At 43.9% G+C, this 16,812-nt stretch overlaps 1 protein-coding gene across 6 annotated transcripts in view; it reads right to left on the minus strand.

Moving 5' to 3' along the window:
- plg (plasminogen) overlaps positions 1–16,812 on the minus strand; it is a 46,026-nt gene that overhangs the window by 8,971 nt on the left and 20,243 nt on the right. For all 6 annotated transcript variants that reach the window (XM_033025711.1, XM_033025710.1, XM_033025708.1 and 3 more), the window contains exons 11-17: positions 16,614–16,807; positions 12,781–12,929; positions 11,176–11,272; positions 7,939–8,056; positions 7,443–7,517; positions 2,256–2,393; positions 826–932 (exon numbers count right to left, since the gene is read on the minus strand). In XM_033025711.1, coding sequence (XP_032881602.1) covers positions 826–932; positions 2,256–2,393; positions 7,443–7,517; positions 7,939–8,056; positions 11,176–11,272; positions 12,781–12,929; positions 16,614–16,807 — 878 coding nt within the window. The remainder of the gene's footprint in view (positions 1–825; positions 933–2,255; positions 2,394–7,442; positions 7,518–7,938; positions 8,057–11,175; positions 11,273–12,780; positions 12,930–16,613; positions 16,808–16,812) is intronic.

A 16,812-nucleotide genomic window follows, 5' to 3' on the forward strand; every position in this document is an offset into this window, starting at 1 on the left:
CATACCAACCGGCAGTGTTTTTCATGCCGATATGGGGGTCTAAATCACTGCAAACCGCAACGTTCCAAATGGTCGCGTTCCAGAAAAACCCACTCGCAAGATGATTTAAATGGCCATTGATTTACAGGTATTAAACATTAAATTCCTTCCATTTGGCCTATAAATCCATGACAATGAGATTTAAAAATTATGTTATATTGTGAATTCTTGTGTGAATGTTATTTGGACTCTTAGGCTATTTAAAAATGTTAATCTATTCTTAAGAAATTGATAGATGTTTAGATCTAGTAATTGAATTTTGTAATTAGCTACAATTAGGTTAACTAATTATATGCTTTAATTTCAAGTCATCTAAGTAAGATTGTTTCATATTTGTTTCAGAATGCTTCAATCTATAATAACTGAAAATTTCTTTTAGTTCTCTTAATTTTTAAGAAAGTTATGGCCATTTGACTGTCCTCGATCACAGCTTTTGTGTTAAGTCAATGGAAAAGCAATAGGGAACAAGATGCTAATTTCCGAGTATGAAATTGGCCATAACTTTTTTAATACTGAAGATATGAAAGTGAATTAGGTGACAAATTAAACTTCTTTTTATGCTTTATCTGATGGGATAAATTACAGACTTGATTTTTTTTAACATTGCTACTTAGAATGGTCGGCAAGAATGAGTTGGGCCAAAGGGCTTGTATGACTCTATGAATCAACGACTTTGAACTAACCATACTGTAATACAATAAATAATAAAGAGGCAAAATAAAGAGGAAAAACACCAGCCTGCAAAGCCTTAGGAAGGACTTTGAGGCACATTTGTACAGATTATACCTTGAGTTTCTCCCCAGCCAGTGACATAACATTCCACTCCACTCGGTAAAATAAAGCCCTTGTCAGGCAGGCAGACTAATGATACTTTGTCGTTCAACCTTGCTGGCCTGAAACCAAAAGATGCATTTAGAATTATTAATTTATAACAGTCATGTGTTACAGTGAACAGATTTTGTTTGCGGGCTATCCTACAGATCATACAATACTATACATGAGTGTGATCAAGCCAAACACAAGCACAAAAGAATGTAGAAACAAGGAACTGTGAATGGTGGTTTACAAAAAAAGACACAAAGTGCTGGAGTAACTCAGTGGGTCAGGTAGCATCTCTGGAGAACATGGACATGTGATGTTTCAGGTCGGGAGTCAGTCCAAAGAAGGGTCCCAACCTGAAATGTCACCTCTCCATGTTCTCCAGAGATGCTGCCTGACTTGCTGAGTTACTCCAGCACGTTGTGTCTTTTTTTGTAGAAGTACAACAGTTAGAGTAGAGAAAAATAATGGAGTGCAGGACATATTGTTTCAGCATCATAGCGTAACAGTTCCAGAGATAAATTCCAATGGATCAACTCTGGTGGTGAGAGGCAGCGGCTCTATTATATGCACCACTGTGATAGAGAAAACAAAATGCCCGAGTGTCATCTGTGGCGGGAACAGACAGGCAGGACCCTTCGTTAGACTTCGTCACACATGCTAACCTCCATTCCATTGACTCCATTTACACCTCACGTTGCCTCGGCAAGGCCAGCAGCATAATCAAGGACGAGTCTCACCCAGTCACTCCCTTTTTTCCCCTCTCCCATCAGGCAAGAGGTACTGAAGTATGAAAAGCTATGGATTCAGGGACAGTTCCTTCCCAGCTGTTACTGAACCATCCCATTCAACATCTAGAGAGCAGTCCTGAGCTACCACCTACCTCAGTGGAGACCCGCAGACTATTTTTAATCAGATTTTACTGGACTTTATCTTGCACTAAACGTTATCCTCTTCATCATGTATCTGTACATTGTGGATGACTTGTTTGTAATCATGTATTGTCTTTCCACTGGTGTGTGATTTGTTTGGTTAGCGCGCAACAAAAGTTTTTCTCCGCACACGGTATAATAAACTCAACTAAACTATAAGAGTTTGCCATAGTATCATGCTTGGCACAGACATTGCTGGCCTGTTCCTGTGCTGTTCTGTTCTATGTTCCATGTTCCCCGTTGTCATCTCCTTTCTCTTCCTTCGTACGTATATCTCACAACCCTGAGACGCCATATATCATGTCTCATTCATATCACCCCCTCCCCTCCCCCCCCTTTTCCAATGTCCATATCCCCTGCTCACCAACATCCCCCCCTCTGGCTTGTCATTTTACTTCTTCTTTCCTCATCTGTTTTCTTAAATTCTATGGTAGGTTTTGTAAGGAAATGAAAATGAACAAATACCTTGTCAGCTTTAGCAAAGCAATATCACTTATGCGATGTAAGACAATTTTACCAACTTCTTTGATTTGTCTTGAATTTTCCAAGGCACTCTCTCTGTGTATTCCAAGATAGATCTTGAGATCTGAAGCCTGAGTAATCCTGAAATTATGGAAAATGCGGTAAATTTTTGCTACATTTACTTTTAAAACAGAAGTAATGTAATTTGTTCATTCAACTGGTAGCGCCCTTGCCTCGCAGAACCAGAGGCCAGGTTTCGATCCTGACATCCGGTGCTGTCTGCATGGAATTTGCACAATTTCCCATAGTATGATTTGATTTGATTTGATTTGATTCAATTTATTGTCATTGCACTTTTCAGTGCAACGAAATGGTTTAGCCTGCAGTCATAACATAGAATAAATAACAAACACTCAACACAGTTTAAAGTCCCAAAGTCATTGTCTCTTCCCTCCTTGCTCTCCCTCTCCCTCTGCGCTGAGGCAATCCAAGCCTCCGATGTTGTGACCCTGCCGGGTGATGGTAAGTCAGTCCCGCGGCTGAATCCGTGCTCCGCAAACGGGCCGGTTCAAACTCCGCGGCCCGGGGCGGTCGAAGCTGTCGAAGCTGCCGCCCTCCAGTCCAGCGGACGCAGCTGTAGTTGCGGGAGCTCCGGAAAACAGAACTCGAGCTCCCGATGATGTCGTCCACTGGCCCGTGGCCGAGCCTCCGAGGCTCCAAAGTTGGGTCGCCCCGCAACCACAGCCCCGAAGTCGACCAGCCTCGCGTTGGTTACAGGGGTTACAGGTTACAGGGTTTCCTTTATTGTCATTCAGACCGAAGTCTGAACGAAATTTCGTGCCTGCAGTCATACATACATACAATACAATAAAAAACAACAATAAACACATATTAACATCCACCACAGTGAGTCCACATAGCACCTTCTCACTGTGATGGAGGCAAAAGTCTTAGGGCTGCAGTCTCTTCCCTCCTCTTCTCTCTCTGCGCTGAGGCGATACCCCACCGGGCGATGTAGCAAACAGTCCCTCGGTTCAAACACCGCGGCCCCGGGGTGGTCGAAGCTGCCGTCCACCAGTCCTGCTGACACAGCCGCTGGCCCGCGGCCGAACCCCGGACTCAGGTCACCGCCGCCAGAACGCCATCCCAGCCACCGGAGCACCGTTCCAGCCCCGAGCCGGATCGCCCTCACGTGAGTGCCGTTACTGTCTCAGCCTCGCGCCAGGCCGCCCCGACATGGGCGCCGCTCCTCCCTCGGGCTGGGCCGGGCAGCCCCGACATGGGCGCCACTCCTCCCTCGGGCCGGGCAGCCCCGACATGGGCGCCGCTCCTCCCTCGGGCCGGGCAGCCCCGACATGGGCGCCGCTCCTCCCTTGGGCTGGGCCATCCAAACATGGGCACCGCTCCTCCCTCGGGCTGGGAGCGCCGCACCTCCCCGAGCTCGGCCACTCCGACGGGAGCACCGTTCCTTCCTCGGACCAGGCCGCCCCCCGGGAGCGTCACAGCCCCTCACGGAAGCCCTGTTCCAGCACCGAGCCGGGCCGTCCTCACGAGAGTGAGCCCAGGGTGAGTCCTGGCGGGCTCTGCCTCCTGAGCCTCGAGGTCGCCAGCTCCGCCATTAGGCCTCAGCGCAGACGGAGGCAGAGAAGGGGAATACGACAAAAAAGTCGCATTCCCCCGCAGGGAGAGACAGCAAATCCTGGCTCTGCCTCCACAGCCTCGAGGTCAGTCGCAGTTGGAGGCCGCCAGCTCCGCGATAGGCCTCAGCGCAGACGGACACGGAGACGGGGGATATGGCAGGAAAGGTCTCATCCCCCCGAAGGAAGAGTCATAAAACATGTTACACCCACCCCCCCACACATACACAACTAAATAAACCGAAATAAACTAAAAACGGGACAAGAGAAAACAAAAAACAGAAAGGACAAACGGACTGCAGGCGAGCCGCAGCTGCAAGGCAGCGCCGCCACTTCCGGAATGGTAAGTTATAATCTACAATTTGAGCTGGAGAAGGGTAAATCGGAAGTGTCCGTTTTACAGTTGAACAAAGGGGACTATGGAGCCATGAGGGAGGAGCTGGCCAAAGTTGACTGGAAAGATATCCTAGCAGGGATGACAGTGGAACACCAATGGCAGGTATTTCTGGGAATAATACAGAAGGTGCAGGATCAGTTCATTCCAAAGAGGAAGAAAGATTCCAAGGGGAGTAAGGGGCGACCGTGGCTGACAAGGGAAGTCAAGGACAGTGTAAAAATTAAAGAGAAGAGGTACAACGTGGCAAAGATGAGCGGGAAGAAAGAGGATTGGGAAATGTTTAAAGAGCAACAGAAGATAACTAAGAAGGCAATACGGGGAGACAAGATGTGGTACGAAGGTAAGCTCGCCAAGAATATAAAGGAGGATAGTAAAAGGTTCCATAGGTTTGTGAAGAGGAAAAAATTAGTTAAGACCAAAGTTGCATCCTTGAAGACTGAAAAAGGTGAATTTATTATATAGAACAAGGAAATGGCAGATGAGTTGAACAGGTACTTTGGATCCATCTTCACTAAGGAGGACAGAAACAATCTTCCTGATGTACTAGTGGCCAGAGGATCTGTGGTGACGGAGGAACTGAAGGAAATCCACATTAGGCAGGAAATGGTGTTGGGTAGACTGATGGGACTGAAGGCTGATAAATCCCCAGGGCCTGATGGTCTGCATCCCAGGGTACTTAAGGAAGTGGCTCTAGAAATTGTGGATGCATTGGTGTTCATTTTCCAATGTTCTATAGATTCAGGATCAATTCCTGTGGATTGGAGGGTAGCTAATGTTATCCCACTTTTTAAGAAAGGCAGGAGAGAGAAAACAGTAAATTATAGACCAGTTAGCCTGACATCGGTGGCGGGGAAGATGCTGGAGTCAATCATAAAAGATGAAATAGCCGCACATTTGGATAGCAGTAACAGGATCGGTCCAAGTCAGCATGGATTTACGAAGGGGGAATCATGCTTGTCTAATCTTCTGGAACTTTTTGAGGATGTAATTAGGAAAATGGACAAGGGAGAGCCAGTGGATGTAGTGTACCTGGACTTTCAGAAAGCATTTGATAAGGTCCCACATAGGAGATTAGTGGGCAAAATGAGGGCACATGGTATTGGGGATAGTGCTGACATGGATAGAAAATTGGTTGGCAGACAGGAAACAAAGAGTAGGGATTAACGGGTCCCTTTCAGAATGGCAGGCAGTGACTAGTGGAGTAACGCAAGGCTCGGTGCTGGGACCGCAGGTATTTGCAATATACATCAATGATTTAGATGAAAGGATTCAAAGTAACATTAACAAATTTGCAGATGACACAAAGCTGGGTGACAGTGTGAACTGTGAGGAGGATGCTATGAGAATGCAGGGTGACTTGGAAAGGTTGGGTGAGTGGGCAGGTGCATGGCAGATGCAGTTTCATGTGGATAAATGTGAGGTTATCCACTTTGGTAGCAAAAGCAGGAAGGCAGATTATTATCTAAATGGTGTCAGGTTGGGAAAAGGGGAAGTACAACGGGATATGGGGGGCCTTGTTCATCAGTCAATGAAAGTAAGCATGCGAGTACAGCAGGCAGTGAAGAAAGCGAATGGCATGTTGACCTTCATAACAAGAGTAGTTGAGAATAGGAGCAAAGAAGTCCTTCTGCAGTTGTACAGGGCCCTAGTTAAACCACACCTGGTGTGTTGTGTACAGTTTTGGTTCCCTAATTTGAGGAAGAACATTCTTGTCATTGAGGAAGTGCAGCGTAGGTTTACAAGGTTAATTCCTGGGATGGCAGGACTGTCATATGCTAAGATAATGGAGTGGCTGGGCTTGTATACTCTGAAATTTAGAAGGATGAGAGGGTATCTTATTGAAACACATAAGATTATTAAGGGTTTGGACCCGCTAGAGGCAGGAAACATGTTCCCGATGCTGGGGGAGTCCAGAACTAGGGGGCACAGTTTAAGAATAAGGGGTAAGCCATTTAGAACGGAGATGAGGAAACACTTTTTCACACAGAGAGTTGTGAGTCTGTGGAATTCTCTGCCTCAGAGGGCGGTGGAGGCTGATTCTCCGGATACTTTCAAGAGAAAGCTAGATAGGGCTCTTAAAGATAGCGGAGTCAGGAGATATGGGGAGAAGGCAGGAACGGGGTGCTGATTGTGGATGATCAGCCATGATCACATTGAATGGCAGTGCTGGCTTGAAGGACCGAATGGCCTACTCCTGCACCTATTGTCTATTGTCTATTGTCCTTGTGACTGCATGGGTTTCTTCCGGGTGCTCCGGTTTCTTCTCAGATCCCAAAGACGTGCGGCTTTGTAGGTCATTTGGGCCTCTGTAAATTGCCCCTAGTGTGTGAGGAATGAGAAGTAGGAATGAGAAAGTGGGATAACATGAAACTAGTGTGAACAGTCGCCGTGGACTTGGTAGGCTGAAGGGATTGTTTCCATGCTGTATCTTTCAATCAATTAATCAAAAACCATCAGCGGGTCAGAAGGCATTTGTGGAGGGAATGGACAGGCAGAGTTTTGGGTCTGGATCCTTGTTCAGACTGCTGAGATCCTCCAGCATTTGTGTTTTGCTCAAGATTCCACCATCTGTAGTCCCTTGTATCTCCAAGCTAACCACGTTGGACGAAGCAGGCACATAACATTCATAGGTTAAGATTTAGAATCACAAGACACAAGGAACTGCAGATGCTGGAGTCTTGAGCAAAACACAAAGTGCTGTCGGAACACAAAGTACTGGCAACACAGTGGCACAGCTGTGCAGATGCTGCCTCACAGTGCCAGGGGTCTGGCCACATTTTTGCTTTGAAGCATGGGTTTGCTCCAGGTGCTTCGGTTTCCTCCTACATCCCAAAGACATACGGATTTGTAGGTTAATTAGCCTCTGTAAATTGCCCCCACTTGTGTGTGGGAAGTGGATGTGAAATTGGGATAGCATAGATTTAGTGTGAACGGGTGATCGCTGGTCGTCGTGGACTCCGTGGGTCGAAGGGCCTGTTTCCCCACTATCTCTAAACTAAACTCAACTCAACTCAACCTAACGGGTCAGGCAGTATCTGTGGAGGAAATGGACAGGCGACATTTTGGGTCGGCGCCCTTCTTCAGAGGCCACAGAAAGTATTCCGTACATGATGTTTACATTTTCAGATTCGTGGACGTAATGCTTCACTCCCTTACCGATCCAGGCAGTGCTTGGCAGTGAGAACCCACTGGGAATGAATGAGACTTCCTCCGCAGAAATGCTGACCAAACCTGTTTAAAACAAGGACATTTTGTTTTACTAATGTAACACCAGTTGATTAATAAGGATATGGTTATAGAAGTTTATAAAATAAATATGAATGCAAATAATGTTAAATATTCACCTTATTTTACCCTTTCCTTATTCGCCTTCACCAACATGACTACTGCTCCTCCCCCAGGCAGTTCTACTTGTTCAGCGTTCTCAAAACCCACTCCTATTTTGAACAGTGCTATTACATTTGCCCTTTGATGTCTCAGTTCCAAGACTCTCCAGTGTAAATGAAGTCCCACATGCAGCACACCACAGACTCTCAGCTAAACCCCATCCGAGGCCAAATTCCCCGTCTCCAGTCCCACCCACTGTGCTGCCACAGAAACCTGTAAATTTATCTGGAAAAGACTTCACATCACATTGGGGAAAGGCACCTACCTTGTGCGGACGCTCACTTGCCAAGGCCAGGAGTGCGGTTTAGATATGCAGCCGCCAACAATTCGTCCAAAGCATTTTTTGGGTTCAATGCTAGGTAATCCACACTCATTAGGAAGTTCTGGTAATGCAGAATGAACAATATCGCAACCATATAAGTTCCTCTTTTCTACATTTTCGCTGTTTGAAGGTGCCCAGAAAACTCACAAAATCATGAAGAAAGCTCATAAATGCCTCAACTTCCTTAGAAGATTGAGGAGATTTAGTATGTTGAGGAACACTCTATAGTTCTTCTATGGGCGTATGGTGGAAAGCATGCTGACTGGTTGCATCATGGCATAGTTCAGCATTATGAATACCCAGGAATGAAGGAGACTACAAAGTGTGATGGACACTGTCCAGTCCATCATGGGTACTGACTGCCCCACCATTGACAGGTACTACAGGAAGTGCTGTCCCCAGGATGGAAATGTTGACGATGATAGGACATACAGTAGCTTTAAAGTGAGAGGAGCAAAGTTTAAAGGAGATATGCCAGGCAATTTTCTCACACGGAACATGGTGGACACCTGGAATGTGCTTCCAGGGGTGGTGGTGGAGGGAGATACGATACTAGGATTCAGGAGGCTTTTGGATAGGCACATAGGTTAGCGTTGTTACAAATTCCTGCCATCAGTGGTGCTCTAGATCTGCCCGCTGCCCGTGCGTGCGATTCGAGAAACTGTGTGGGGGGTGAGTAAAATGCAGGTTTTTATTGGTTGTCGGGGAGGGATTTCCTTGTACGACAAGCTGATGAGGAAATTTTGTTATGTCATCTCGTTCGCGTTTTTAAAAAAAACGTTGCATGACTATTGAATCGCTGGATGAAAGTCGGGCCCAACTTCAACGCCTTCAAAATCACAGATCGCAAGTTCAGGACAAAACAAAAGATATGTACTGTAGGACATTTATTTAACATCTTATCTGGTTTTTGGTGTAATTTCATTATAATCTGATGATGCGTAATATGTTATTTAGGCTCCGTCCCGTGACTGTGAATGTGAGCAAAATCATGGCAGCGGCCGCAATCCAATCTCTGTATCATAATCCGCAAACATCCACTCTCAAGATAATCAAATTCATTATCTCTTGCATAATCATGACATAAGGATATCTAAATTATCTTGATTTTGCGTTGTTTATCCATGATCAATATTTTCCTACTAAATATCTGACTAAAAACTTCCACAGTACATAGTTTTTAGTCAGATATTAGGTATGAAAATATTGATCATGGATAGACAATTACACAAAATATAGATAATTTTACTGTTCTTATGACAGTAAGACATCGGGCCACCCGGGGCGGCGACTGCGGGTGCTAGGAAGGCCTCGACCACGAGTGAACATCTGGGAAGAACGGAGGGGAGGCTGGCTGGACTATGGTGCCTTCCTCACCTTGGTGCCACTGTGTTATGTTGTGTCGTGGACTTTCAGTGTTTGTGCTTTTTTTTAAATTCTATTTTATTTTTAATATGTTTTATTATTTATTATTATTTATTTTGTTTTTATTTTTATGATACTGCCTGTAAGGGAAATTCATTTCGTTGTCTCTAACTGAGACAATGACAATAAATTTGAATACAATACAATACAATACAATACGACATGATTGTGCAAAAAATAATGATTTTAATTATCTTGAGAGTGGATGCTTGTGGATTTTTAACACATGTCTGTGTAAAACGGCCCTTGCCTGCTGCAGTATTATAAACCAACAGAGTACAATTTATGGGAAATAAACATTTAATTCCTTCAATTTGGCATAGAAATTCATGACAAAGTGAGATTTTAAAATCATGTTGTATTGTGAATTCTTGTGCGAATGGGATCAGTTTGTTATTTGGATACTTTGACTATTTAACATTTTATTTTCAGCCTTTTCTTAAGAATGGAATAGATGTTTAGATCTAGTAATTGAATTTAGATTAATTTAATTGATTTGATGATACTGATGAATATGAAATTTTTGTAGGGTATTTACTATTTGTTTTAACGTTTAACTTGTGTTAGGCATTTTGTTGAACAACATAATTTCAACTTTTTTTCTAAAACTGCAAATATAAACTTGTTTCTACTTAATGTTGTTCAGTGGGTTTTTTTCTTTACATTTTTCAGATGCTTCCGAAGAAGAAATGTAAAATTGTCAATCCAAATGCTCAGCTTGACATAGCTGGAGCTCACCTTGAAGTGAATTTCTCTGACATGCCCGAGTCTAAGAGGGATCTTAAAAATGGACACATCTTATGCTTGTATACCTCGTTTGGAAAATGTCAGTCTGAATGGGAAAGTAGTGGGCAGAAAAGCATGCCATGCGTGGTTTGAAGAGCAAAAACTTGTAGTTTACAATGCTAAAATTGAAAAGTTGAGGAAAAACAAGGTGTACTGGGTTGCTTATTGGTTGCAGTCTGAGGAGTATGATGATGCTACTGATTATGATATGCCAATGTACCAGCTAGCAGCTGATCTTCTCCATGAAGACTTGGTCTTTTGCTAGAAATTGTAATTTATTTACCTGTCTGTTACGGACTTACAGCATATAATACAATAATATTAAAGTTCTGATCTTGAGAATATGACATTTTTGAATTTTCAAGGCAGTCTGGGTGTTTATTACTATTTCCGTCACAACGGTTAATTTTGTAATTAGCTACTTAATTAGGTAATTAACTAATTATATACTTTAATTTCAGGTCATCCAAGTAAGATGTATAATATTTGTTTCAGAATGCTTCAATCTATAATAACTGAAAATTTCATTCAGTTCTCTTAATTTTTAATAAAGTTGTGAGGTTTTATGTTAATTGACTGTCCTCGATCACAGCTTTTGTGTTAAGTTAATGGAAAAGCAATAGGGAACAAGATGCTAATTGCCGAATATTAAAATGACCATACCTTTTTTAAAACTGAAGATATGAAAGTGAATTAGGTATCAAATTGAAGTTCTTTTTATGCTTTATCTGATGGGATGAATTACAGGCTTGACTTTTAACATCTCAAAATGTTGTAACATGGCATGGAGGAGTATGGATTACGTGCAGGCAATGGAGATTAGTTTATGTTGAGCACAGACATTGTGGTGCAGAGGGCCTATTCCTATGAGATACTGTTCTATGTTTCATAAGTAATTCATGCACATAGAATTACAGCTTAACATAAATTATGATGGGTGCACAGAGTTAGTCCAGAAATAGAATTTACCGCAAGGTCGAATATCATCGCAATAGTCGTATCTTTTCTTTGGATCTGTTGTGTAACACCATGGACCGTTGAGATCACTGTCTGGGTTTCGGCAATACTGTATTAAACAAGACTGTTTTAGTTAAGCAGCGACAAAACCTTGCATTTATATAATGAAGCAATGCAGTTAAAAACATTTAAAGCTGCCTCATTATGTATTGAACTTAGGTGCCGGAACCAGGTGAAGAGGTACTAAGGGAGGTGATCAGAAGTTTAGTCAAAGGGATAGAGTCCTAAATGATACCAAGAGAGAAGAGATATATAGGCATAGAGGTCCAGATCCGAGGGATTCTGCCCAATTCCGAAGCAAAGGAAAACACAAAGTACTGGAGTAACTCAGCGGGTCAGGCAGCACCTCTGGAGGTTATGGATAGGTAATGTTTCGGGTCAGGACCCTTCTTCAGTCTTAAGAAGGGTCCAACCCAAAACGTTGCCGATCCATGTTCTCCAGGGATGCACCTGATCTACTAAGTTACTCCAACATTTTGTATTTTCTTTTGTAAAGTGGCATCTGCATTCTTTCTGATGCAAAGGAAATGTGCAAAGAGGCAGGAAGTGAAGGAGCATCTCACTGCGAGTGTTGGGTTGGATAAACCTGGATTGTTTTCTCTGGAACGTTGGAGGCTGAGGGGTGACCTGATAAAAGTACATCAAATTATGAGAGACATAGATAGGGTATACAGTAGGAACCTTTTGCTCTAGGGTGCTCACAGACGGGAGGGCAGAGCTTTAAGATGCGAGGGACAAAGTTTAAAGGAGATGTGCAGGGCATGTTTTTTACAGAGAGAGTGGTGAGTTCTTGGAATGCACTGCCAGAGATAGTAGTGGAAGCAGATACGCTAGTGGCTTTAAGCTTTAGCTAAATTTAGGCATATTGATATGCACGGGGTGGAGAGATGTGGATCCTGCGCAGGCAAGAGTTTTTCTTCGGTACAGACATTGTGGGCTGAGGCCCTGGGCTGTACTGTTCGATATTCTCAGGGTACACACCCAGAGAAATGCCCCCTGTGGAAGTATAATGACACAACCTTGGCCCTCATGGACCTTGGCGTCCAGTCATCCATTCTGAAGTTGAATCACAACCACACCGCCTGTCTTTCGGGAACAGGGATGGAAAGGTTGATGTGAGAAGGAGCGAGGTGAGTGGCCAGAGAGGTAGGAAGACAGCACTTTACAGCCTAGACTACGAGGCAAAGAAACCACCTAAGTCTATTGTTGCAGGGGTGTGAAACTAAAGGCTAGAATGAATTGCCAGGACACAGTCTCCTTCACCACTGCTGCTCCTTGACAGGCCCTTGATATAACACTGAATGGAAGGGAAAGCATACGAGAGAACAGTGAAGGTAGGACTTTGGCCCATCGTTCTGCTGCTGGCCCTGCACATCTGGGTAGAATACTTCTACCTCCCAACTCGTAGGCACTGGTTGCCCCTACACATCCTTGCTCCGAGCTCTGCGTAGCCCATTACGTAGATAGGCACATGGAAGGCTGGGGTTGAACAGAAGGAGTGGTGCGCATTCCCTGCACTGCTGCGCCGACCCATTCTTGCAGTGGTGCGCAACTTACGTTGCTGTCCAGTCCCGCATCGGGGTGAGTCTGGACTGTGTAGCTATGGTGGTTGTGGGGTTGCATTGCCGACCATGCTTGGCAGATCCTGCCGGATGATGTGATGGATCGGGTCCCGCGATACAACTTCCCGATACCGATCTTGCAATCTGGCAAAACATTGTCACAACGGGGTGCGGGTGGGGAGAAAATGACCAACATGTTATTGACCGACGGATCTATGACAATCTTTGTGACAAAATTACCACTCTGGTTCCTATTAAACCTTTCCTATCCATGTACCCATCCAAATGTCTTTTAAATGTTGTTATAGTACTTGCCTCAACTACATTATCTGAAGAAGGGTCTCAACCCGAAACGTCACCCATTCCTTCTCTCCTTCTATTCCCCTCAAATTTTTATACACCTCTATAAGATCACCCCTCATCCTCCTGCTGCTCCTAGCCGGCCCAATCTCTCCCTATAGCTAGGCTCTCAAGTTCTGGCAACATCCTGGTAAATCTTCTCTGTATCCTTCCAACTTAATGGCATCTTTCCTACAGCAGGGCGACCCAAACTAAATACTGTGCTCCAAATATGGTCTCACCAATGTCTTGCACAACTGTAATATAACTGTAACATAAAGATAAATATAACGGAGTCAGGGGATATGGTGAGAAGGCAGGAACGGGGTACAGATTGTGGATGATCAGCCATGATCACAGTTAATGGCGGTGCTGGCTCGAAGGGCCAATTGGCTTACTCCTGCACCTATTATCTATTGTCTATTTTCATAACATCCCAACTTTCATGTGCAGGAAGGAACTGCAGATGCTGGTATACACTGAAGATATACACAAAATGCTGGAGTAACTCAGTGGGTCAGGCAGCATCTGTGGAGATAAGGAATAGGTGACGTTTTAACCATATAACCATATAACAATTACAGCACGGAAACAGGCCATCTCGACCCTTCTACTCCGTGCCGAACACGTATTCTCCCCTAGTCCCATATACCTGCGCTCAGACCATAACCCTCCATTCCTTTCCCGTCCATATAACTATCCAATTTATTTTTAAATGATAAAAACGAACCTGCCTCCACCACCTTCACTGGAAGCTCATTCCACACAGCCACCACTCTCTGAGTAAAGAAGTTCCCCCTCATGTTACCCCTAAACTTCTGTCCCTTATTTCTCAAGTCATGTCCCCTTGTTTGAATCTTCCCTACTCTCAGTGGGAAAAGCTTATCCACGTCAACTCTGTCTATCCCTCTCATAATTTTAAAGACCTCTATCAAGTCCCCCCTTAACCTTCTGCGCTCCAAAGAATAAAGCCCTAACTTGTTCAACCTTTCTCTATAACTTAGTTGCTGAAACCCAGGCAACATTCTAGTAAATCTCCTCTGTACTCTCTCTATTTTGTTGACGTCCTTCCTATAATTTGGCGACCAAAATTGTACACCATACTCCAGAATTGGCCTCACCAATGCCTTGTACAATTTTAACATTACATCCCAACTTCTATACTCAATGCTCTGATTTATAAAGGCCAGCACACCAAAAGTTTTCTTTACCACCCTATCTACATGAGATTCCACTTTCAGGGAACTGTGCACAGTTATTCCCAGATCCCTCTGTTCACCTGCATTCTTCAATTCCCTACCATTTACCATGTACGTCCTATTTTGACTTGTCCTGCCAAGATGTAGCACCTCACACTTATCAGCATTAAACCCCATCTGCCATCTTTCAGCCCACTCTTCCAACTGGCATAAATCTCTCTGTAGACTTTGAAAATCTATTTCATTATCCACAACCCCACCTATCTTAGTATCATCTGCATACTTACTAATCCAATTTACCACACCATCATCCAGATCATTGATGTACATGACAAACAACAGTGGACCCAACACAGATCCCTGTGGCACCCCACTAGTCACTGACCTCCAACCTGAGAAACAGCCATCCACCATTACTCTCTGGCATCTCCCATTCAGCCACTGTTGAATCCATCTTGCCACTCCACCATTAATACCCAACAATTGAACCTTCTTAACCAACCTTCTGTGAGGAACCTTGTCAAAGGCCTTACTGAAGTCCATATATACAACATCCACTGCTTTACCCTCATCAATTTCCCGAGTAACCTCTTCAAAAAATTCAAGAAGATTAGTCAAACATGACCTTCCAGGCACAAATCCATGTTGACTGTTCCTAATCAGACCCTGTTTATCCAGATGCTTATATATATTATCTCTAAGTATCCTTTCCATTAATTTGCCCACCACTGACGTCAAACTAACAGGTCTATAATTGCTAGGTTTACTCTTAGACCCCTTTTTAAACAATGGAACAACATGCGCAGTACGCAGTTTTGAGTCGAGACCCTTCTTCAGACTGAGACAGACTGAGTCTCAGTTTGAAGAAAGGTCTACACCTGAAATGTCACCTATTTCTTTTCTCTAGAAATGCTGCATGACCCGCTGAGTTACTCCAGAATTTTTTGTCTATTTTCGGTCTCAATTTTAGTGTCTGACTGATGAAGGTCAGCATGTCAAAAGCCTTCTTCATCACTCTATCTACCTGCAACACCACTTTCAAGAAACAATGTACCTGGTCATTAATCCCTCTACTCCACAACATTCCCCAGGGCAATATGGTTTAACCCGCCTAAATTGTTACTATATTTTGGATTATGTCTATGAATATCCAGTTTCTACATTTCTATGGAGTATTATAATATCCAGTTATAACAAGGCAGTTCATATTTAGTCATATCTATTGAGCCAAAAGGTCTGTTTCCATGTTGTAAATAAACTAAACTAAACTAAACTAAACTAAACAATCTAGGCTAAGGCTGCAATTCAAAGCTAAGGAAGGCCTGCGCTGAAAGAGTGTCGCATTACTATAGATGTCGTATTTGAGATAGGATGTTTAAAAGGGAGGAACAGTGGCATAACTGGTAGAGCTGCTGCCTCACTGCACCAACACCTGACTGATCCTGAACTCTGATATTGACCCATATCCCTCTAGACCAGTCCATCTTTCAAATATTGTTTTAATGTCATGTACAACTGTAACGTATCATCCCCCTTTCTATTCTCAATACCCTGATAGATGAAGGCCAATGTGCCAAAAGCCATCCTCATCATCCCTATGATGTCACGTTTAGGAACCTATATACCTGTACTCCAAGATCCCTCTGCTCCACAACACACCCCAGGGTCCAACCATTTTAATTTCATGTTGCCAGCATCTTCATTGTTGTATATTTGGACAAAGTTTTTGAGATGTCAGGATGAATTCTGTCCACATACTGGATACAATATTCCAATGTCCTTACTGACCTTTCTGTCCTGGGCCTCCTCCATTGTCAGAGTGAGGCCAAATGCAGATTGTAGGAACAGCACCCCATATTTCGCTTGGTTAGCTTACAACCCAGCGATACAAATTCTGATTTCTCCAACTTCAATTACTCTTGCACCCCCTCACTCTCCGTCCCTACCACACCCTAGTGGTCATACTAGTTTCATTGTCATCATGTTGAGTTTCACGGTCTGCATAACTCTAGCATGGTCCACCTAGCATGGTCCAGCGTGGACTCCACCTTTCCTTGATCATCGTTAGTTTTTGCATATCTTTCGTTAATTTGCTCTATATCCCTCTATATCATCGTCAATATCTCTTGTTTCCCTTTCTTCTGACTCTCAGTCTGAACATGGATCTCGACCAGAAACCACCTATTCTTTTCTCCAGAGAAGCTGCCTAACCTGCCGAGTTATTCCTGCTTTTTGTGTCTATCTTCGGTTTAAACCAATCATCCCTACACATGAAGTTGCTTCTGGTTACCTTGTCCAGTGATGGGAACTTGGCCACTTGACGTTTCTGGTACCACAGCGGGTCTTAAAGTGGACGTAGGTAGACTCGGTGTGGCATCACATTTTGAGATGCGGCAATACTCCCATCGGACTAACGGGTCGGTGGTGAAGCACCAAGGTAACATATCGGCATCAGGATTTCGACAAAAATTGTCAAGCAATCCCCTGTG

The sequence above is a fragment of the Amblyraja radiata genome, chromosome 8 (genome assembly GCF_010909765.2).
Source record: "Amblyraja radiata isolate CabotCenter1 chromosome 8, sAmbRad1.1.pri, whole genome shotgun sequence".
Lineage (NCBI taxonomy): Eukaryota > Metazoa > Chordata > Chondrichthyes > Rajiformes > Rajidae > Amblyraja > Amblyraja radiata.